The sequence below is a fragment of the Hoplias malabaricus genome, chromosome Y (assembly GCF_029633855.1).
Source record: "Hoplias malabaricus isolate fHopMal1 chromosome Y, fHopMal1.hap1, whole genome shotgun sequence".
NCBI classification, from domain to species: Eukaryota; Metazoa; Chordata; class Actinopteri; order Characiformes; family Erythrinidae; genus Hoplias; species Hoplias malabaricus.
This window is the reverse complement of record NC_089820.1, coordinates 10222029-10247954: the sequence shown is the minus strand read 5'-3', so window position 1 is coordinate 10247954 and position 25926 is coordinate 10222029. Positions and strand designations below refer to the sequence as shown.

The 25926-nt window shown below is 37.5% G+C and overlaps 1 protein-coding gene across 1 annotated transcript in view; it reads right to left on the bottom strand.

Moving 5' to 3' along the window:
• Window positions 1-14583: 14583 nt before the first annotated feature.
• Window positions 14584-25926, bottom strand: part of LOC136677738 (hexokinase-2-like) — a 64498-nt gene continuing 53155 nt past the window's right edge. Inside the window, exons 17-18 of the mRNA XM_066655336.1 lie at window positions 25557-25793; window positions 14584-17510 (exon numbers count right to left, since the gene is read on the bottom strand). Coding sequence (XP_066511433.1) covers window positions 17369-17510; window positions 25557-25793 — 379 coding nt within the window. The 3' untranslated portion in view covers window positions 14584-17368. The remainder of the gene's footprint in view (window positions 17511-25556; window positions 25794-25926) is intronic.

Below are 25926 nucleotides of genomic sequence, written 5' to 3'. Positions count from 1 at the left end.
AAAATCCTCACAGACAGTCACAAGGAACGGGACTTGAACCCACAACCTCCAGGTCCAAAGGCAGCCAAACTTTTGGTAAACAAACACATGCTAAGGCCAGGTTACCTCAGCTGATGTTAACATTTATAACTCATATTGGGCAGCTCAAGAACAAGCAGTTTGTGAAGAGGTGATAAACTGAAACTAACTGTAATATTTAATTTAATTTAATTTATGCAAGTCACCTCTCCTTGCCTCCACATCTTTGACTGAGCTGGGTGGTCGAGTGGCTTTGCTGGTATGTCTGCTTGAATATTAAATACATTGTGCTCAATAAACATTATTGAATTGTATGTAATTTATTACAATTTATTTAAAAGTGGCAACATTTATTTTAAAAAAAATCTCTGAGAAAATTTTGATTTCATTTTGTTCCGTTTCAGCCATAGGTGATGACAGACTCTGATGATGGATGATCAGGTTTAGATAACTAATGTCACTACAAATCATCCCACAGTTATTGGATGGAGCATGTCCACTCCAGAGAATGTTATTCTACAGCTGAGAGTCCTCACATCCCACCAGCCAGCACCTGACATAACCCACATGATAGAGTCTGCTTGGGAACAGAAGGTCGGCAGTTTATTCCCCTCAACTGGCAGGACAAAATGGGAGTGGGAGAAATGAAGGAAGTACACCATCCCTCAACATTCATGGCAGAAGTGGCCTTGAGCTAGTACCTAATCCCCCCGATTGCTGTGTGTGTTTCTGCTCACTGCCCCTAGTGCAGTACTCCCACATATGGGAATGGTGTTGTTGTAATTCTGTGCAATGATAATAAAGGCAAGGTTCACTTTTTCATGTTTCGTGTGCAGCTGCCCAGAATGTCTCATTTCATTTCATACATTTCTATGGAGATTACACACTTTGTGTGTGAACAACTGAAGCTCTGTGTTCACAGTCATTACATCTTAAAGTGCCTGAAGTTACTTATTAGGGTTAAAAACACCAGGCCACAAAAGCAGTAGTGTGATTAAAACTAGGTTACAATTATAAAGATGCAAGAGTTGATTAGAGATTTGGAATTAAAACATTCATTGAGCACTTGACATTGAGCCAGCAACTCAACAGCAGCAGCAGAGACAGAATATGTGTTTCTGAAAATGTCATTCTGATGTTCTTGTTTTCTGCAATTATGTGCTGATGATCTGAGTCAACACTGTGTAGAAAATATTTGATTTTCACTGAGATACAAAGGCAGAGGCGTCCTCAATTAATTTTAATATATTAGCGCAATATGGTCATATGCAACTATTGAAAACCTTCTGGCTCAAATATTTATTTTGTTGATGTTCAGAGTTAAAATAATAAGGGTGTCAAAGTTAACATATTAGTTGTAATGGCATTAAATTTTTAAACAATATTAACACTTTTTGTTGTTTCTCCCTGTGAATTATGCAAATATGTACAAATTGCATGGACATCATTCACAGTAAAAATCACTGCCGTTATATATAGACAACATATTTAGGATACATTTTTTAAATGAGTTGCTCTCTCTCATGCTCTCAGGGGAAAAAGGGTTTGTGAGTTGAAGTGAGGCAATGCTATATATCCAACAAAAACACAGTGTAAAAGCACATATGTGAACTTATAGTCAATAATCCAATAGTCCCATCCCCCATTCCCATCAATCACTCCCCCCTTATCTCTACCCCTGCATCTCCACCGTATTCTTTTCATCATCCCTCTTACCCCACCTCAAACTCCTCTTCTTCCTCCTTTTCCCTTCCCCCACTTCTCCAATGTATATAAGGCCCTCCTAAAATATTTGGTGTTATATTGGATTGGGATGGAACTGATGACAAACTGATGACCATACTGTACTTGTGCTTTTCTGCATGTACATGAAGAAACCTCAGAATCTCCAATCTCCAAATTTCAGATCATCCTGTGTTAGACCGCGATCACCCAGCTGTAATCATACATGACCCTGTGTGTGTAAAAAAAAGACAAGAAAAACCCCTGACTCTTCTTGCTGAATTTCTTTAGAAGAGAGCAGAGGGCTCATAGTGCTTTGTGATTCTGTGCTAACCAGAATTGATTTGCCCTTTCACAGTTCATGAAGACAAACACATTTCAGTGCACACAAAAACATTTCTTATATTAATCAAAGCTTTCATAGGGTAACAAACAAATACAGCTGTTTTTGAAAGAAATTATTATGAAAGTGTTGAAAGAAAGTATTGTGTGTGCTTTTTTTGTAAAGAGATCTTTATAGTGTCTTGTTGTTCAGTAGCATTAGCAACTAGATATTTTTCACTATCTAAAATTAAATGCACAGGTTTTAAAGAAAACAAATGGATTTCACACAATAGGATAAAATATATATAAAAAACAGCTCAGAGAGAGACTGATAACCAGATATTTTCAGTTAAATATATATAAAATATATTTAATTAAAACATTACATGAAGTAAGTGTAGTGATTTAAAGGTTTGATCTTTCCCACGTAAACATAATATTGAATTTGAACATATGTAAATATATCTTTTGTGCAACTAAAGGCAACCTATCGCCTTTTTGCAATACTGGAACTTGCACTCCATTTGCGTGTGCCTGCTTAAGTGTGCAAGATTGCATGATGTCCCAGTTATTTCAGTTTTCCTTAACAATGGGGGTCAAGAGTGTCTATGTGCATACTTGATGTGCCCCTCTTGTCAGTTCATATCAGTTTTCTAAGGGAATTACCCATTATTCACTGCAAGCCTCTGATGCTCTGCACATAAACCAAGAAGACGCCTTGAAAATGGAGTAATATTAACCCTTTACATGTAACTAACTTCTTTTTTCTTTATTGTGAAGCGTGTGGTTTAAATCACATGAATCATATGTGGTTTTAGCAAAGCTGAAATAAAGGAGACAAATGTCATGTATAACATACTATAGTAATAAAAATGTAATTCAGACAGTTCAGGAAAGTGTGTGAGAAAGCTTGTTATTTTTTGCTCATACCAAACTACAAAACTTAAGACATTGTATTGACAGAATCTGACAAGATTACATTTTAATGTCCAATGTTAACTTTTATAACATTACTGAACATACACACTTTTATCACCATTTTCTCAGCAAAATGCAGTAGAGCATACATTTCTGTATACTGTATATGTCTGATTGTGTTGTATGTACTGTAGATAAATCTAGTCACGGTCTCTCTGGTGTTTTGGCTCTAATAAGTCTAGAGATTTTGTTTGTCTTTTTGGGTAATGAAAAGAAACCGGAGCACCCAGAGGAAACCCATGCGGACACAGGGAGAACACACTAAATTTCTTGCAGACAGACACCCAGAGCAGGGCTCAAACCCTCAACCCCAGGATCCTGGAGCTATGTGACAGAGACACTACCTGCAGCCCTGTTAGATCCAAGAGCTCATCATATCCAAAACTGCTAAAAATGAAAATATGGCATTTCTTCATTTGTATGGACATGAGCATTAAATGTGTTATTCACTTGTTATGCTTGATGGAATTCATCCGTTGTAGAAATATTTTCAAAAGAAAGACTTCAGGGCCACGTACAATAATAAAAAAAAAGTGAAGCAGCCACCCATGCCTCAGTCTGAATAAGAAGAGAGAACATAAGCATGAAACGGAATCAAGAAAAGTTTTTATGGTCAGTGGTGTGGGCTGCAAGTGGCAAAAGTTTGGCAACCCTTATTCTAGGCCAGTTTTGGTTTTGAATAGGAGTCCAATGTCTGCTGGCTGTGTTTTTATTCTCTGTGGCTTGTTGACCACTTCTGTTTGCAGCATGGTTGTAAAGTAGTAGGAGTAGTAAAAGCATAAAATCCTCTGGAAAAATTTCAGTCTCTGCTATGAGCCTTTTGTCATGAAAAATCAGCCAAAGAAGAGGGCCCCAAAATTCACCCGTACTCCATTGTTCCACACAGCCCCTCCTCTCTCACTCAAGAGGAATTGAAAATAAGCAGAGAGGCAACAGTAGAATGACAAAATAGAGATGTTGATCAATGATGTGAAAATCTTATTTTATTTAAAAGGAAATTAGAGCATGACTGTGGGGTGATATTAAGACATTTTGACCCTCGTGGGGAGTTTATACAATCTACATCATACATCATTGTCCTTCATGCTTTCTGCTTTTATGCTTTATGTATATTCTATGGTGGAGAATACTTCATAAATGATAATCATTTATTATATTTAAGAATGTGTGAGTGTGTATCGCCCTGCGAAGGACTGATGGCCCCCCACCAGGGTGTGTTAATGTCTTGCGCCCATTCCTGGTAGGCTCCGGCCCCACCACGACCCTAAACTAGATAAGAAGTTACAGACAATGAATGAATGAATGAATAATATACTTAAACATTAATATCATTGCAACTGAACACTTGTACTTTTATGTAGTTTTTCATGAGACACACCAATTTTTACTTCAGGCCATTTCATTTAGGTCTTAAAAATACACATTACAAATTAGTTTATCTTATATCTCAACATCCTACCAAATAGCATCCAGAGCCTACTCAGAATCATTGAGTACACTGCAGGAACACATGGACAGGTTCATCAGTCCTTAACATGGCATTCTGTTTAAGTCAATAGAAGGAGCATGTTTAGTTTAGTGCTTTATTAATGATTTAAGGGAGAATTATGTCAGAAAGCTCTTGCAAAGGTTTGCCTTAGTTTCTTTAACATTATGAAGTTGCTCAGTTTATTATTTCCCAGCCTTTTGTTTTTTCCCCAGCCTTTTATCATTAGTAATAAAAAATTACTCTATTATAAACTATTAAATATAGTTTATTCTCCAGGGATGGGATTCAAGATCTTTTCTGCAGGCGGGTGTGAGATGAGGCAGACAATGTCTTTCCCATAAACTTCATTTATGCAGTGTATTTGCAGCTGATGGCTCCCTCTCAGCTATCTCAGCCTTTTTACCATTCCATCAATCCAAATTATCACTTTTCTTTTGCAAGATTATATTTTTTTCCCCAGTAATGTGCCACTGGTGAATGGCGTTTCAGAGAAAGGGTCCCTACTGTTCTGAATCGTTCTCAGCAGAAAGGCATAAGCAGCAGGCTGCTGAACAGTTTATTTCCAAATGCTGTGTTTCTAACCAAAAAAGAGACCCACATCCATTGATCATCCTTCACTCCACACTGCTGCCCTCCTGACCAACCACCAGCAAACTATGGAACTCTGACAGTAGCTGCAAAATCCCAGGACTACAGTAGGTTTTTGATGAACTGGGAGGACATTTTTGTTATATTGGCTTAAGTTTTTGGTTGTGTGGGAAAGGATTTGTTTGTACTGGGTGGGGTGTGATTTTATTGAGAGAGATTTTGGTTGTGTTGCACTGGGAGAGGTTTTGGAGTGTAACATGGTTTTATTGTTTACAGACCTTCTGTGCTATATTTGCCGAGAGACTACAGGACCTATTACATCAATAATAGGTCCCTAGGTATTGAAGGGAGCTTGTAGGAACAATAACAGCATACTTAATCATCATTCCCTCCTAGACTTTGATTCTTAAACAAACCGCATTTCAGACAATACACAATCTTTATTTACCTAACAACAACATTACAGACAAAACACTATTATTCCCAAACAAACCACATAAATCCAGATAAAACATGTTTTATCCACTAAAACCACATTTTTCACCAGACTTTAATTGTCTACACAAGAATCATCATTCCCGTCCTAAAACACAGTTTCAGACAAAACACCATCTTTCTTCACAAAACAAAATATTCTGCATCTTCAGAGAATACATGATAAAATTACTGAAATGACATGATGGCCCAAGAACACCCTAGAGACTCCATAAAACCACAACTATTCACTGAATGTCCAAATACAGGTAGACTCTCCTCATACCAAGTGAATTTAGGTTCTTAATTATTGTTCCTGAATTATGGACAGGAAGGTTTAGGTGTGCATGGAACACTTGTGTAATCCCCATAGAAAAGCAAGAATTGTAACTGGATGCTCTGGAGTAGCTGCATATGAGTGGAAAAAAGGGGTGATAACCCAAACAGCATAGGTCAGTAGAGTGGTAGAACTGCATTGTCCTGGAGTGTTGTGGAAGTTTGTAGAAAGTCCATCAAAGCCACTATGACGGCTCTATGCTGCGTGTCATTGTCTGGCAACATTTAAATCTCCCAGGGGTCTCTGACGTTGCTGAGAGCGGGCGTCTGATGAGATGGAGAAAGTGAGTGCTGCATACAATGAGCACACCAGGACTAGACCTCTAGACATGCTTTTATGTGACCACAAGAGCTCATTCTTTAGCAGGTTGTGCACTGTGCTGTTGTCCAGCCCCATGCTTGCCTCTATCAGCATGAGCCATGAACCCTGGCAGGCATTACCATTATGAAAAGTTCTGCTTAAGGCCATGCTGATGATCATGATTCTAGAGCACTCAGTTGGAAGCACTGAAGCCTGGAAAAACACTGACTGTATGCTTGATTTGTAGATGAATTATTAAGATTTCAACCCTGACACATACTGCTTAGATTGGACCGGCCATTTTCTGCTAACTTGCAATTGTGCCCTTACGGCATAACATGAGTACTTCAAGGATTAAATAAGATATAACTGCTGCCTTCAGAAGTAAGGATAAATGGCATTATCTTCCAAATAAATCCTGCACACTAGGTCTGAGCTCAAGGGCATGGCAAAGCCAAGAAAATTGAATCCAAAAACTGTCAGTGCTTCAGCAATCTCTTTAAGCTGCACCTCTAGTGAGTGAAGGCATTAGAAATATGTTTCACAGAACTATATTCTCAACAAAACTTTTTAAATTCCAACACCCCTCAATGCAGGATTCAAATTATGCAGTATATTTATATAAATTCTGAAAAGACTTAAAAGACACATCTAAAGACTATGTCAAAGGGTTTTAGATACAAATTATGATTTTACAAAGACTGGGAATCTTACAAGTCTGTTAATTACAAGACTGCAACTAGATTCCTCACTATAATATCAGAAAAATTGTCACTGAGGTGCTACCCTCAAGCAGGGCCCATTGTTACCTGGTATATTAGGCTGAACTGTTCAAAATAATAAGTGGGAAATTTCAGTGTTATAAACCCATCTTTCATAATATTATGGCCACCTCCTTGTTTCTACTCTCACAGTCCATTCTCTCAGCTCCACTGACCATACAGCAGTACTTCGTGGTTCTACAGTTACATTCTCTAGTCCCAGTGTAGCCCACTCCAAGCAGCAGTGCTGCGCCTGATCCACTCATACCAGAACAACACACACTAACATACCACCACGTCAGTGTCATCGCAGTGCTGGGAATCATTCATTCATTCATTAATGCTTCGTCTGTAACCATTTGTCCATTTCAGGGTTGCTGTGGGTCTAGAGCCTACAGCCTGGGTTGACTACAGTGTGCTTCTGTATGGTCAGTGGAGCTGAGAAAATGAACAGTGAGTCTGGAAATAGAAAGTGGTCATAATGTTATAACTGATCACTGTATATATAATTGGCTTGTTTGAACACAGCTATTGTTTCTAGCAGTTAATTCACAGGAACTTGTAACACAGCAGCTTCACTATGTAAACATCACACATTTATTTAATTGTATCAAGACAAACTAAAGGCACATATACAAATGAGCATCAAAAATCCTTTTAAAACAAATAAGATCAGTTAGCAGTGTCCACTACTACTGAAGGTGTTGTATCAGTCATGTTCATGGTATTTCTGTGACTGGCTGCAGATGACGCTATCCTACTCCTCTTTTGAGTGGTCTACCAATTACCATACATTGAAGTTGTACTTTTAAGAATGCACTGTCCAATCAGCAGTGAGCGAGACACACGTTTGGGTGGGCTGAGCCCACCCCTGCACATATCTGTCGCCAACCTTGCCCTTGACGGTACATATTACTTCTAGTTAGGAATTGAACCATATTCTGTAGAAATTGTAGCCTTGTAAGCTGTGTTGATTTTCTACGCCCCATTTCATCTCCAAGACATATATTATTTTATTTTACACAGTACTATAATGAAAGCTTACAGATATTGATCTCTCCTTTTAGAAAAGAGAAAAAATATTTAAGGAACACAGCTCGACTTTAAAACCAATGTTGTACCTTTAACATAGCGTATCTGTAGAGTAACTTATTTTTTGACAGTGTAGGAGTGGCAAATGCAGCAAGACAAAATGATTTTATTCAGACTTTGGAATTTGTCCGTGAGAGTGAAATGTCTTGAAAAGTCCTTTGGTGTAAGGCTGAATACTTACTATTCACATGACTTTGTGAAATATATGCTATACAAAACAAACGTTTCTAACTTTTAGTTTTAATTTTCTAGTAATAAAATACTTCTAGCTTGATCTATTTGAGAGTTGTCACATTTTATATTTATTATCAGTTGGAGATGTCTCAGTTGTTCAAAGAGCCCATGAGAGCACAAATGACCTTGTCCTCTCTGGGAGAGTAGGATGCTTTTTTCTCTATCCAATCCCTCAGCATGATGCTGGCTAAAATAACAGAACTGGGCAATTAGTGGGTTCCTTCAAGTCTGTTGAGTTGTTTAATGGCACTGTGTTAAGCCGTTTGAAAAGAAGCAGCGCTGACTTCCATTTTCTCCAAGGAAATATATTCTTCGCTGTCCTAGGTTGGTTACAGTGTGATTAGTGAAGACCTAACTGGTAGAATTAGCAATCACTTAAATTGGGGAGAAAACTAGATTAAAAAAATTTAAAAAACAATATAAAACTAGTAACAAATAAAAATAGTAATATTATTAACTACAATCTGTAATTGTAAAACAGCAAACCACATCTACTGTTGTATGCAAATGTTTGGACACATTTACCAAAGGACATGGCAACATGTAAACCTAAGGACATGCAGTTAGCAAGTAATGTGTTAACAAAAAAGGGCAGCACAGCGGCGCAGCAGGAAGTGCGCAATTGCAGCTCCAGGGACCTAGAAGTTGTGGGTTCATGTCCTGTTCCGGGTGACTGTCTGTGAGGAGTTTGGTGTGTTCTCCCTATGTGCGTGTGGGTTTCCTCTGGGTGCTCTGGAGATAGATTGGTGATAAAAAAAGAAAATGTTTGTGTAACCCTGAGAAGTACTGACACCCCCTCCAGGGTGTGTTTTGTCCTTGCACTCAGTTATTACAGGTAGGCTCCAGACTCCCCACGATCCTAAACTTGATAAGTGGTTACAAACAATGAATGAATGAATATTTAAAAAATATTTGAGGGTTTCTCCCTCCTTCTACTGTTCTGATAAGGCTTTAGACTAGATGCTGGATCATTTCTGTGAAGATTTGATGGCATTCCATCACATAAGGACAGGTAATAATTCTGGATGATTCATTTTTATCCCAAAGTTATTAGATGGTGCTACTTCACTCCATTTTATGCACTTCCACTGCTCGACAACCAAATGCTGAGAAGCTTTATATATATCTAGCCATTGCTTATCATTGAGCGTGATGCCCTTAGGCTCATGTGTGGCTGCTTGGGGAATTTTATTAGTTTCATTTTTATAGAGGATACCAAAAAAATCATTTAATTATGCTTGTTTGGAGCATGACACAGTTGGTCATGAGGACTGTAGAGAACATCTGAGCATGCATTACCACCTGTTTACTAAAAAATAACAGTGTATTTGTAGTAGGCAGGTTTAAGACCATTAGTAATTCAAACTTACAAAAAGAGACATTAAGACATATCACATCTAATATCTAAGCATTAACTGACATTAACAGTTAATGTTTAGTTTTTTAATTCTTCTGAAACTAATAACAGAAGTATGTGACATGTTTTTCATTATTCCTGCTTTGCACCCATGATTCAGGGTAGGCTTTGGGCCCACCATAAACAGAACAGGATGAAGCAGTTACAGAAAATGAATGAATGAATTAATGTTGTGTACAGACAAATATGGAGGATGCAGATTTCTGAAGTCTTTGATTCATTCATTTATTATCTGTAACCACTTACACAGTTCATGGTGGGTCCAGAGCCTACCTGGAATCAGGTCGCAAGGCAGAAATACACTCTGGAGGGGACACCAGTCTTACACACACACACACACACACACACACACACACACAATGGAGCTGTGTGACTGCAACACGATTTGCTGCACCACCGTGCCACCCTGAAAGCTTTGATTAATTAAATAAATAAAACAACAGAGAACAAAGTGTTTAAACTGCAGCTCATACTGAAGTGTCCTTGCAACCAGAACATCTCAATTCAAGCCAGAATGATTATTTGTTCAGATACAAGGAACACTTTAAAACTCAAAATGTTCCCTCTGTTCTGAATCATGGTCAAAAGTGCAAGGTGTTTCATAAAAAGAATGGTTTTTCATTCAAGTAACTCGAAAATTAATTCATTCATTTATTCATTCATTCATTCATTATCTGTAACCGCTTATCCAGTTCAGGGTCGCAGTGGGTCCAGAGCCGACCTGGAATCATTGGGCGCAAGGCGGGAATACACCCTGGAGGGGGCGCCAGTCCTTCACAGGGCAACACAGACACACACATTCACTCACACACTCACACCTACGGACACGTTTGAGTCGCCAATCCACCTGCAACGTGTGTTTTTGGACTGTGGGAGGAAACCGGAGCACCCGGAGGAAACGGACAAGGGGAGAACACACCAACTCCTCACAGACAGTCACCCGAAGCGGGAATCGAACCCACAACTTCCAGGCCCCCTGGAGCTGTGTGACTCGAAAATTCAAATAAGTTTAAATGAAATAAATAATTCTATTTTTAAAAAATAATATTTTAGGTAGTGTCACAGTCGCACAGCTCCATGGACCTGGAGGTTGTCGGTTCAAGTGCCGCTCCAGGTGACTGTCTGTGAGGAGTTTGGTGTGTTCACCCTGTGTCCGTGTGGGTTTCCTCCCATTGTCCAAAAACACACGTTGGTAAGTGGATTGGCTACTAAAATGTGTCCATAGGTGTGTGTGTCACCCTGTGAAGGCACCCCCTCCAGGGTGTGTTCCTGCCTTGTGGAACACTCCGGACCCACCGCGACCCTGAACTGGATAAGCAGTTACAGACAATAAATGAGTGAATAATTTCACATAATCAAAAGTTCACATATTTTTCTACTTGGGTCAGATTGAGTCCATCAGCCAAGAGAGTGTGGGTTCCAACTTTTTTTTACCACTTTTCTAACAATCGGGCTACATAACAAATCTTGCCTAACAAACACTTTAAGTCAACAGTCAATCTGTTGTTGTCTCTAAATACGCCTTGAAAACACACTCAAACCACATCCACATTCATTAAGTTCAACACGTGAAATTGGTTGAAGATGCAGTATGACTTGCAGTTCATAATGTATATGTATAAAAATGTATACATGTATATGAATACAAAAGGGTGAAATGGGGCAAAGAAAGAATGCACAGCAGCAGATGGACTACATTCTGTAACTGTACTTCAGAGTACTTCTGTATGGACAGTGGAGCTGAGAGAATGGACAGTCAGTGTTGTTTCTGTTTACCAATATGACAATTTTGTAATATATAACAAGGTTATTTAAGAACACAAGATTCTACATGTGTTTTGTCTAGATGTGTAGATCAACATACAGGTGCATAAACTAAATATAATCAAAAACTTTAATCATTTCAGTAATTCAGTTCAAAAAGTGGAACTAATTTATAGATGCATTACAAACAGAGTGATCTATTTCAAGTGTTTATTTCTTTTAATATTGATGGTTATGGCTTACAGCCAATGAAAACCCAAAGTCATTATCTCAGAAATTTTGAATATAAGATCAACTTAAAAATGTACTTTTAATACAGAAATGTTGGCCTACTGAACTGTAAGTACAGTATATGTTCTCAATACTTCCTTTTGCATTAATTACTACAACTCGTCTGCATTGTTGGGTCTGGTGCCTCTCATCTTCCTCTTGACAACACCCCGTAGATTCTCTATGGGGTTAAGGTTGGGCGAGTTTGCTTGGCCAATCAAGTAGTGATGCTGTGGCACTTTTTTCTTCCACGCAACTTCTTTACAAACTTTGACAACTTAAGTAAGACTTTAATTTTGAAGCTTCAACATTAAATATGACAGGAAAACTGTAAATGTTTTCACCAAAGTATTATTATTATTTGATCAGTGAATCTCATTTCAACTCGAGGATTGAAATCAACCTCTTCTTGATGAGAATGGTATGGACATGTTATAGTGGGAAATCACAAATGTGAATGCTGTCAGACTGGAACTAAGGAGCTTTATGAGGATTTTAAGGGTTTTTCCCCATGGTGCTGACAAAATCAAACGGTGCACTTCAGTCTGTTTCAAATGAAAATGCTTCCTTTTACTTGAAGTCAGAACCAAGTCTGCTATTTAAAAGATACACTACCAGCCTACAATCTTCATTATTACACATATGTAGGTGTGGAGTGGTATTTGTGATACAGAATTAATCATCCAACATCAGTATGTGACCTCACTAATGTTTATATGGCTGAATACCATCAAATGCTTACAGCTTTCCCAGAAAAACAGACATTGTATTTGCAAATTAAAAAATAAATAATTGCTTAAACGATAACCCTAGAGACCTGTAATTTCCGAACAAAACTGCTCGATAAGCAAGTGTCTGCAGTAGTTTGGACATACAGTGTAAATCTGAAGCAAGCATTTCCATGGCTCCATACCTCATGACATTTTAACACTTTGTAGTGAGCAGCTATATCCATCCATCCATTATCTGTAACCGCTTATCCAATTTAGGGTCGCGGGGGGTCCAGAATCATCGGAAACCTGGAATCATCGGGCGCAAGGCGGGAATACACCCTGGAGGGGATGCCAGTCCTTCACAGGGCAACACAGACACACACACACATTCACTCACACCTACGGACATTTTCGAGTCGCCAATCCACCTGCAACGTGTGTTTTTGGACTGTGGGAGGAAACCGGAGCACCCGGAGGAAACCCTCACAGACAGTCACCCGGAGCTGGAATTGAACCCACAACCTCCTGGCCCCTGGAGCTGTGTGACTGCGACACTACCTGCTGCGCCACCGTGCCGCCCGTGAGCAGCTATAATTTCCTGTAAAGAAAAAAGATAATAAAAACAGCAAAGAGAAGTTTTTTCAGACAGGAAGGGTTTGTAAGCAGTCTTAGTTCACTGAATTGTGCCCAGGACCCTCATTTATTCAGAAATTCAGGTTAATAGACCTGATATAGGACCTGTGAGGGGGGGGACAAAAAAACACGTAATTGAAATACTGTTGGGCGGCACGGTGGCGCAGCAGGTAGTGTCACAGTCACACAGCCCCAGGGACCTGGAGGTTGTGGATTCGATTCCCGCTCCGGGTGACTGTCTGTGAGGAGTTGGTGTGTTCTCCCCGTGTCCACGTGGGATTCCTCCGGGTGCTCCGGTTTCCTCCCACAGTCCAAAAACACACGCTGGTAGGTGGATTGGTGACTCAAAAGTGTCCGTGGGTGTGAATGTGTGTGTGTCTGTGTTGCCCTGTGAAGGACTGGCGCCCCCTCCAGGGTGTAATCCCGCATTGCACCCAATGATTCCAGGTAGGCTCTGAACCCACCGCGACCCTGAACTGGATAAGCGGTTACAGATAATGAATGAAATACTGTTCCTCATTTAGAGAAAAGTGAATCTGAGGACTGATCGAAGGTCAGCTTTACCTCTGAGCTCAGAGCAGGTCAGTTCAGTTATGCTGAGTCTGGTTTTGAAGTTTCAGTTTGTAGGCAAGTTATTTCACATCAAATTTACCATACCCACATACACTATCATCTGATTAAACTTTATCTTTGTAACAGAATTTAAAGGCGATATTCACTAATGTAATCAAAAGACACTTCTTATAAAAATTCAGATGATGTTTCCTCACCATTTTCTAGCTCTCCAGTTTTTTTTTTTTTGCACGCTCGAAACGTGTCTGTTTTTATTAAAGCCCCAGTGTCCGTAAATGAATAAAAATAAGCATAAGCTTGTAAAGTTTTTTTTTTTTTTTTTTAAATAAAAGAGAGAATTCAAGACCTTTGAAAACCTTCAGGATATTACTCTATTCCTGCTCCATAGGTGGGTAATATTGGCTTATTTTTTATGTTTCGGATCACTTAAGGATGAAATATCTCCAGACTGGGTAAATGGTTAACTATATTAGTAAAAGGGCTACACAACTAAACCACTCATGTTACAAATGAGATTCTATGCTAATGTAAACAGTGGATAAAAACGTTTAAATTAAATTAAATTACAATTTAAATTACACTTCAGCTATGTACAAACAACAGTCGTTACAATTCCTCACAATTGAAGACATTTGCATTAACGTGGCCCGGATTAAAAAAAAAATTGTAGCAATTGTTAAGAAGCAAGATGTGAGACGTTTATCCTTTCTGTCAAATTTTAAATCGGAAACACACTTATGATTAAGGGATCCAAAAAACTATGTCCATCAAAAACAGTCAAAATGCTTAAAAGTGTGGCTTTGAGTTTGTGGTGAGAGAAAACAAAGGTCCTTAGCATATTAAACAAGTCTTCAATGAAGGATCAAGGACTAAGGCATTTCAAATCATTTATTGTTTTAATGGCAATGAAAATTGAAGAAAAAAAATCGCTTAAAATTACTTTTCCACCCTAACACACACACACACACACACACACATATATATTTCCTGTCCATTCTCCCAGCCCATCTGACCATACAGAAGCAATTTAAATACATCTCATTATCAACATTTCAAATTTGAGAGCACTTGAAAGTAGGCATCCCACTTGATAAACACAGCACAGCTAAACAAGGAGGAGAAGAGTACATACTAAAAGCACCATTGTGCTCAAGAGTCTAAATCTTTGAGTTGGTAACTAACAGCTGGATTTGGATGCAGTCTGGAATTTCTCCAATAGTGCAATAATGAAGACTTAGTGCAGACAGTATTTTTCAACAATATTCTAGTTTCCAAGCTTTTAATCAGCTGAATTTGTCATCTTCAATGGAACTGGCCACTTACAACAACACTAACTGAGCAAAATATAAAAGGTTCCCTCTTAAGTTAATGGCAGTCTGAATTCAGAGAGCAAAACCCAAACCTCCCTGGGCTCGGGAACAGATTTATAAATCTAGGGCACTAGACCATCAATAGACAACAGAACAGTATCTCCAGGTCTAAAGGTTGCCATTATATAGCATTTCTTTTTCATCTTCCCACTCATTAAATAAGACCGATGCGCTTGACCTTATTACAAAAGTTATTGCAATTAATTTGATCCACCTACAGTCTTAAAAATAAAAGGTTATAAAGTTTCTTCAGAGTGATGCCACAGAATGGGGGTTTACAATCCAAATGACATTGTAGATTAGGGTGATATTTTAGATCTAAAATTCCACAGTTTCAAGATCTCCAGGACACTACAGTGAGTCAGTGGTCCCTCAACACAGAGCAAAGATTAAACATAAACTTTCCAGACACTCAAGGATGGTCAAGGGTTGTTTTGGGACAGATTTGAAAATCATTTTTTTGATTTTCATCAGTTTTTGAGCACAAAAAGAACCCCCATATCACTAACATGTTTCAAAATACAGATGCACTGATAATTTGGGCACTGAAACTGGTCAGAAAAAGTCACTTTTAGCTTTTGGCTGAAAGAGAAACAGACAAAATTAGATAAGATTAAACACTATGGTGGTAATGACATAGTGACAGTGACTGACAATGAGCCAGGATCTATTTTACAGTTATTTTATATTTTATATGGATATTAGACACTCTTTTTAAAGCTCTGATCATGCCTAGTATTAAGAGGGTTTCAATGACCACACATTTTTTAACAACCTTGCTACCCTTTTGAAAACACACTACTTGATATGCAGACTAAAGCGCAAAATAAAAAATCCCTGCAAGTATGTTAACTTCAAGAGAAGGCCTTTTAAAACACTTTTCAAATTGACATAACAATCCACAAATTTTCATACCAAAGAACAAATAACACTTACAGAAATAATATTGTTGTCAGTTTTTTGTTTGTTTGTTTGTTTTGGTGAGCCTTATTTTCAATTTCAGCCAAGAACTTTCATTCCAGTGCCTCTCCATTTCAAAACAAATAAAAACTGCTTCCTAAATCCACATATGATCTATCTTTAAAAAAAAAAAAATATATATATATATTTTAAGGGTAAGTGTACTCAAGTGTGTGAAGGACATCTGAACAAGGTTGAAGCTGAAATATAGTCAATAAATATATACAGCAATACTGATGTCAGACCACATTGCTAATGTTTTCTGGACACATTCTCTCTTGGACTTTGGGTTTCTGGGGTTTCCCACTGACCTCCACCAACATTAAACTTTTATTCCACCAGCTACCTACTTGATTATTTTATTAGGAATATAATTCAGTAATTTCTATGAGACGTATGAGTATTAGTTATAAGAGAGCGAGAAATTAAAGTATGGACAGCCTGAGCAGTCCTTAAGAGTTTAAAGGCAAAAACTGAAATTCAGATTACTCTGTGCAATTCATATGTAAACAAATTCAATAAGAGTTGTTTGAATTGAATTTTTCCCGTTGACCTTTCTATAAATGTGGTTTTGATAGGAACCAGAGCTTCAGAGCTAAACAACAATAATACAGGCTTTTTTATTTACCATCCTAACCCAACACTGAAACTTTTACACCAAGATCTTTGCAACACAAACAATGTCTCAAGTGTCATCAAGGAATGATTTCATAATCAATTTGTATAGAATTATTTTTGAGATGATTTTTTTTAGGGGATTTCAATTCTTCAGAAGCCTGGTTCTATCATCACCACTGAAGAACTTGGACTCAGGAAGTTACTCTACAGTGAAGCCTTTCGCATAAAACCACTCTAAATGTCTTTGTTCACATACCAATTAATTAAATAATTAGAAAATAGTAATGTAATAGTATGTAATAGTTCTGATTTGTGTCTAGAGAACTGGCTTGTCCTAAAGATAAGCCAATATTTCTATGTTCCACAGTCACATAAAAGAAAGAAAACAACATTAAGTTAAACAGCTGAATAAAACATTCTGAGGCGTGTGTGTGTATAGTAAACTTTACAAAACATTAATAATAAATTAGCAACAAGGGTATTCTACAACACACTCTTTCCCTCTCTCTGACTCACTTCACATCAAACCATTCGATCCACATCAAATGAATGACAGTATGGGGGAAAAAAAACCCTGAAAAATGAAAAAACAGGAAAAACATTGACAGTAACATTGTGGCACAGCAGGAATCTCTGGAAGAACATTTCTACTTTCAAGCCATTTCCCTTTTTTTTCCATTTTTTAGCCCTATCCCTTATTCATCTTTGAATGAATAAGATGCCACTGCAGCTACTACTTTTTAGCGTCTCTCATCCGACAGGCCACGGCTGTGATGAGAGCGGCACCCTTTCCGCTGCCGTCTTCAGATTGGACGAGTGTGACGTTGCACTGGGGCGCCAGATCCCGCAGGGTTTCCTTCATGATCGTGGAGAAACTGTAAAGAGAAAGATAATTTGCTAGTTTATGTATGTGTAAAACATTTAACCCTATGTTTATTCCATAACAAGCTTTACAGTCCAAACAGTGGCAAAAAGCTTAATTCTACAGAACATTATATATTTCATAAGTTATCTTAAATTTATGAATACACTACCTAAGCTATTGTCTAAAATGTGGTTTTACGATATTTTTGAGAAAATGTTTTGACCTTCAACAACTGCAGGAGGAAAAAGATTATCTTAAATGGTTCCCTGGGCCTTAACAAGCTTTGCTCAGCAGAAGCTGTCCATGTTAAGCCCAACAGCTATAAACTGCTAACACTGACTCCTTCCTCCAACTCCCTGTGCTACTGTACAATCCCACTCCAATGGCTTGCGCTGACTACAATGGTTTGTGCTGAAGATTTTTTTCTAGACACTGAGATAACAGAGCACCAAATCAAGGGTTTACATACCCTTTACCTGAATAATAACAACTCTCACAAAGATATTTAACCCATTAATGCCTGTATCTGAAAATGTTCTGATGCACATCATGGGAACCCTTGATATATGACTTTTTTTAATCCAATAGTGCTGCTGCTTTGGCCGTGCTGACTAGAAGTTTCAGGGCTTTATATTCACTCTGTGCGCTACAGACACACCGTTTTGTTAAGTTTTTCTTTGAATTCCCACTTTGGTGACACTGACTGTATTGATTAGGACATATATTGTTGAAGAGCATATTTATTAAACTATTTATGCACATATTGATTGTATTTATTTGTGTTATTATGGCCTTTTGTGTTTACTTCAGGTCTGTAAGCCCTTTAATAACATGCATGCAAAGGATTATTTTTAGACACAGCTGGTGTCATAAAAGGGTACCATCTGTAATACACAGCTGAGGATAAGTGTGAATACTGTGTACTTGCTCTTTATCCCCACACTGTGTAGATACTTGACACTCAGCTGATGCTCAACTTTAAGTAGAGTTCCTAGCTCTTTAGTGGAGTCAGGCTGCAGCACCTTTTCCCGTCCATTTCTGCTGCATTTTCTCAGTATACTGTCAAACCGTGTAGTTATATAATTTTTTTTTAAAAATCACACTTCCCTTGGTTGCTGAGAAATAAACTTTTACTTTATTGTAGCTTTACACTCTGAAAATGAAAGGTGCTACCTTTCATTTTCAGAGTGTATAGCTTTGTGTTGTATAAAAGTGTTTTGACAAAAAATGCACTCTTTGTAAAACATTTGAGCAACAGGAATCATGCACAATAATATAAAATCATATACATATATAGCTATAAATAAGCCCTTGTGTCTCCTTTGGTCTCCTTTTGATACTATTATTATCTTTTTTTTTTTTATTATGATTATTATTATTTTGGTTTTAGCCAGCTTCCTATGCTATTCAATCACAGGAAATATGTTTTGTCACATTGGACTACTGATCTGCATTTCTGCAGGATTTTCCCTTCATTATGTAGATATAGCAATGATTTTGTGATGACTCAATTTAGCAAAGCTGAACATGTTTACTGGCTTGGTACAAATTGTTTCTCATTTAGGAATAGAGATTAGAACAACGTTAATTATCTGAGACAAATATGCCTGTAGATTTTTGTTCGAAATTAGACTTTCAGATCAGACTGTTTTTCTTAGATATAGCTGGATAAATTATTGATTTGATAAGTTCTCATTGCATTATGCCAGTGAGAAAATGGAAAGCGTTTTTTTTGTGAAGGGATGCTGTAGATAGAAAGAGAGCTTTCAAGAAACAAAATGTGCTCAACACAATGGTATCAGAGAAATGTCACCACATTTCAAACTCCAAGCTTAATCAGACCCAGATAATCAACTTTTTTTAATAATATAAATGTGAGTATTTTATTAATTGAGTGGTGGCTCTAATATCCCTCAATGAAGCAGATGAGCTCAGATTAGAGACTCAGAATAAAACCAACATACATTAAGCCTGAATCTTAGTGCTGTTCTAAACAGTACAACATTTCCTAGCCATGAACAGCACTGCTTAATGTTTTTCATGCAAGGAAAGAATTTCACTACCTACAAGCTATATATATATATATATATATATATATATATATATATATATATATATATATATATATATATATATATATATATGACTTTACACAAGGAACACCATTGTAATCCACACCACTATTTTAAAATACCTGATTTCATTTCTGTCTATTTTGAGATGGTTAGTTGTGTATGAATTAACCTTTTAACATTAGTGATTTTATCCACTGTGCTTTTCTGCAAAGAGATTAAAATTGGCCTCTCACTTTCAGATTCAGAACAACTTCTGATTTTCTCTCCTCATCAGAAGCACAATGCTATCCAGCATGAGCATCCATTAGCTGGCATAACAGATCTGGGCTGCTAGAGGTCTCCTACAAGCAAAATGTTTCATGCGATTTGGAGGAAGAATGTGATTGACTGTCCCAGTTTGGGGGGTGTTTAAATTGAGGGGTCAGCTAAAGGGTGGACCTGCCAACAACTAAACTGGGAAGAAACGGTATAACCACATTTGCATATATATTTTCTATAAGCATAACTCAAACATGCACTCTACACAGCTCTGGATAAAGTATAATTCTAGGTGAATAAATGTAGAGACTTAAAAAGTGTGGCCTATACGTAAATGCAATATTTAATTTATGCATAATTATGCTTAGACTAAAAATACTACACAAATCCAGCCATAAGATTATATACAAACAAAAATTAGCAAAAATATATATGAAGAGAAAATAGTGAAAGGAGCCTTGTGCAAAACTGAAGATAATGAATAGCCTAATTGCTCTAGAGACTATATCTGTCCGTTGACCAGCTCTGTGACAACAACCTGCCATTGAATTTACTTTACACCTTATAGCACATTAGTTATATTTGGGTATTATATACTAATATATACATTAGTATATATTGGGTCCATTCTAGTTTAAATCTTGTGAAAGTTACACTGTGATGCTCATTAAGCACCTAAATGCACCTGCTGAACCAGTGAATTTAAAGTGAAGCAGCTATTTGTATAAGGAACAAACAGCAGCTTTAGAAAATTGTAACATTAAAAAAAAAAAACATCTGAAACAATATAAGACCAAATCAGGCGTGAGGTTAATAACAGAGCAAATGCTCTCCCTCTCATGTTATGTTAATTAATTATTTTTCTGCTTGTTATTATTTTTTTAAAACTTAATTTAAATATTTTTACCTCATTGTACAGAAATTATCAGCTAAAATTCTACTGGACTTAGGGTTCACACAACCTTGACAGAGGCTTAGTAATTAATAAGCTGAATTACAATTGCTCCAAAATGTCAGGTTGCTCTTGCTTTAAGCAAAACATTAAATTTTTTATGAAAACATTTAGTCAGGCATTGTGCAGAAGGCTGAGCATCGTTTGCTAGGAACTTTATCACCATCCTGTCTTACACCTCTTTTCCTAAATTGGGTAGCAATTTATATTGGAACATTTCAGATGGCTCATGGAGGCATGAGGTCCATGTGACTGAACTAAATTACCTGTAACAATATGCAATGCTGATTTCATGGCTCAAAGCCATAGGCCTCTCTCCATAATTAGATTAAAGGTTGCCCATTTGAAGCCTTGGGTTTTCATCCCTTCTACAGTCAACAAGCAAATTAATAATCTTTATTTAACTGTAGTGTGACATTTTTCTATATTTTGTCCCTAACATTTACATAAAATACAACATTTATTTCAGCAAAGCATGTTTATATGCTCTGCAAATTTAACATGCAATCTCTCAGCATCTGCACATCCAAAACTGAATCAATGCAGCCATTGCATGTGACATATTTGTCATAAACACCAAGTTTTGCTTTCCTTGGTCAAAATACCTTTTTTTTGACGAACAGAAATAAATTACAAAGATTTAACTTAAATGTAAAATTTTGCAAAGGCAACATTTTTCACACAGTACCATTAATTTTTTCCCCCTTTTTTAATAGAACAGTGCTTTTTGAAGAGCTGTTCATAAGTACAGTTTTAACAATATGTAATTTGGTAATAATGTTTTGTAAGCATATATAGAAATTCCAATAATGCTCATACAGTTCTTATAATGAGCTATTAGATTATTTTGGGTATAGGATATCGTTATTGTGAAAATACCTTAAAATATTGTGATATTGTGATTGTGTTAGTGCCATATCGCCCAACCCTACTGGAGACCGACTTGGCCAGTGATTAGTTATTTACTCTTCTTAATGTAGTTTCTGAACCCTTTGCTACTTCAGAGGATAGTGTTAAGTAGCCATCTGTCTCACAGACTGTGTTCATTCATGCACTAAAGAAAACGTTATGAAAAAAAATATATAATAATAATTATCTGTTCTCGAAAGCGAACCTGGAAAGACAGATGTTTCTGTTCAAAATTTTGGATAATCTGACAATCAAAAACAAACAACATTTTAATAATCTGACAGTTAAAACAATCAAACTCCACCGGTACTATAAAACAGTTTTGAAGCTGCACTTGATTCACATCGTGATAAGCCCTCCGATGCCTACCATGTTGATGAAGGAATTTTATTTTGAGAAAATAGTCTCCTTCACAAATGGCGCAAACACACCGTGTGTGTTTGTGTGTATGCTAGGGTTGGGCAATTAATCTAAATCGACATTCAGAACTTCTAATCAACATAATCTTGTCTATTTCAATAATGTAAATTGTTTACTTCTTTGTTTTATTTTGTTTTGTCACCACTGTGTCTTCACGTACTGTCCCTTTAAAGCTGTAGTCACGTGATTCTGCCCCTATCTGCCCCTTGAAGCAACCTAAACGCTTTGGAAGACCAAGCGACTCAAGCAGCAAGTACCAAAGAAAAATGTTTGTGGTTTGGACGTGCTGTGTTTTGACTATATTTAATATAATGCTGAACAAATGTCAAATGTAAACTCTGAGAAAAAATTGTTTCAGTGAGTAAAAAAAGTACAGGGTGGGTCATTTATATGGATACACCTTAATAAAATGAGAATGGTTGATGACATTAACTTCCTGTTTGTGGCACATGGGTGCCAGATGGGTGGTGACCATGGTGGCCATTTTGAAGTCGGCCATTTTGAATCCAACTTTATTCTTTCATGAGTTATTTTACACTATTAAACATAGTGTTTCTGACCACTTATAAAATGTGTTCAAAGTGCTGCCCATTGTGTTGGATTGTCAATGCAACCCTCTTCTCCCACTCTTCACATATTGATAGCACAGGCTACCAGTATCCGTAGTTTCAGGTGCTGCACATCTCGTATCTTCACAGCATAGACAATTGCCTTCAGATGACCCCGAAGATAAAAGTCTAAGGGGGTCAGATTAGGAGCCCTTGGAGGCCATTCAACTGGCCCACGACGACCAATCCACTTTTCAGGAAACTGTTCATCTAGGAATCCTCGGACCTGACACCCATAATGTGGTGGTGCACCATCTTGCTGGAAAAACTCAGGGAACGTGCCAGCTTCAGTGCATAAAGAGGAAAACACATCATCATGTAGCAATTTCGCATATCCAGTGGCCTTGAGGTTTCCATTGATGAAGAATGGCCCCACTATCTTTGTACTCCATATACCACACCATACCATCAAGATGTGCAGCACCTGAAACTACTGATATTGGAAGCCTGTGCTAGCATTTCTCCTGTTGTGTTGCTATCAGTGTGTGAAGAATGGGAGAAGAAGGCTGCATTGACAATCTAACACAATGGGCAGCACTTTGAACACATTTTATAAGTGGTCAGAAACTTGTAAATACCTCAAGAAAGAATAAAGTTACGTTAAAACCAAGCACACCATTGTTTTTCTTGTGAAATTTCCAATACGTTTGCTGTGTCACATGACCCTCTTCCCATTGAAAAAACAAAAGTTGGATCCAAAATGGCTGACTTCAAAATGACCACCATGGTCACCACCCATCTTGAAAAGTTTCCCCCCTCTCATATACTAATGTGCCACAAAACAGGAAGTAAATATCGCCAACCATTCCCATTTTATTAAGGTGCATCCATATAAATGGCCCGCCCTGTACAATGACACACCAAATATAAACAGAGCTAAAACAACAAGAGAGGAACAAGTTCCCAGTGACATTGGAAAAAAATATATCCCAGCTTTAATACTAGAGCATATTTACAGTACAAGCCACGTCACTGAACTATGAGGGTCAAAAATACAAAAACTAAATAATTGTCCATAAATCACAATCGTGGTAAAATGTACAATTTATACTAACGTGCGCCATTTGTTTTGGGAGTAGGTGTTCATGTGTATATTTTGTGCATAATTAGGTAAATTAGGTAAGTGATGGTCTTTTCTGTACTTATATTTTATTTTATTTTTATTTTTTAAGGTAAATTATAGTTGATGGCAATAGATAGTTGAAAAGTTTGTTAATTATATTAATTCATCATTCATTCCATGTTTGCAGCAACTTCATTTTGCCAACTTCCCCACATCATTAACAATTTTCATTAATCTTCTTCCACCATTACATAATTTTGTTATGGCACAACCCTACACTGGGTCGTAAAAGATTTTCTATAAAAGAAGTCTTTTGAGTGTTTTGATATGACATTGTAGAGAAATTTACAATAGTGGGGATTGGAACCCCACTGCAGGTCAATGACTGCAACATAAATATATTTTATTTACTATCTAAAGAGAGTAATATATGGACAATTTTTCCACAGAACCCTCTGTTCACACAACTGGATAAGCAGTTTAAGATAACAAATTAATGAATGTTTTGGCCAAAACTTCTTAAAAAAAGACTCAGACATCATAGAGTACATTTATGAGTTCACATAATTTTTTTTTTCTTTTTCAGAGTTTTGTCATTTTTCAGCTGTGAGATAAATGGTCAAAACCCTGGAATATACCCAAGGGACAAAAATAGCCCTTGCTCCCCATAAAATGGGAGAATATGACATTGTAAAATATATGGGAAGTGAAAGTAGCACAGACATTAACTGCATCATTCAGAAACATAAACGGGAACTTTGTGTTCTTTCTCAAAAACTCAGATGTGTGCTCCAAGTTGTTATACTTTCACCATTCATAACAAAGCAGAGGGCTAACGTTAACCTTAAACCTTTTTTCATTTTTCTGACCAGCTCTAACTCCTCAGATGTCCCAAGTCATTTTCACCCAAGTGGATGAGTAGGACATCTGGGACGGCTCGTTCTCGAAGGCACAGGATTCTCAAATGAGTCAGACAACCCTACATCTATAGAAAACTTTCCTTTTTTTTTTTTTAAATGGTTCTAGTTCTGGGACAGAGTTGATCCACTAGCTTCGTTGTTGCCATGCCAATCTCAAAGGCATTCAGAAGTGATCAGAGAGTTCATTTTGCTGGCAACTTGCCATAAATAGAACAGAGAAAAGAAAATGGCATATTCTATATCAGAATTTATGCTTGATATGCAAACTTCTTCATCCACTATTTCTCCTGAAACAAAGGGTATTAATTGGGATTTTGTCCTTCTTTGCAGGATTAACAGGTTCTACTGTTCTGGCAAGGCTTTACACTAGAAGATTTGTTGAAGATTGCTGTAAGGATGTAAAAACATCCAACCAGAAGAGCTTTAGTGAGATCAGGTTCTTCCCAAAGCTACAGAAGACATGATCATCCCTTTAGAGAATGCAGGTCCACTGCACCACTGCCCAATGCTAGGAATTTACACCCCTATAGCCAACGCTGTCTTTGACCTTGGTGACCTTCATGCAGTTCCTCCAGTTTCATTTCATGCTTTTCTATGAACATTAAACTATGTGTGTACCAGATTAGTCTATGTCCAATATTAGAGACAGTGTGCATAGGTTTTTTTGTTTGCTTGTTCGTTTGTTTGTTTGTTTTTGGCTCTGGGACCTATGTTTTCACTCCTCCATGTGCAAAGTCTTTTTTTTTCCATACACTGAATAAATTAATTTGTACATTCCTGGTGAAAACAAATACTCTGAATTTTACTTCCATTCATTATCCTACAGTATAAGGGCTTAAAAGGACACATACTGTGGGTGAAGTTTGTAGAGCGTTCCGTCCACTCCCACAGTGATGGTCAACTCCTGTAGGTTGCGGTTCTGTCTGATTTTGTCGACCACTGCAGCAAGCCCAGCGCCACACAGCTGTGCAGCTCTGCGGGACACTACACTGCACACCTCCTTAACCACAATACTGTCATCACAGGTACTGCTGATCAAACCCAGGTGCTGCAGGATGGACCGAACCTGCCTCAGAGCCAAGCGGTCACTGAAAGAGAGGGAGCAAGAGGGAGAGAGATAGGGAGCGAGAAAGAATAAAAAAGGGGAATAGAGAAGAGAACATTTTACAGGCAAGGGAACATGAGGGAAAAGAGAAAAAGAATGAAAGAGCAAAAGGAAAC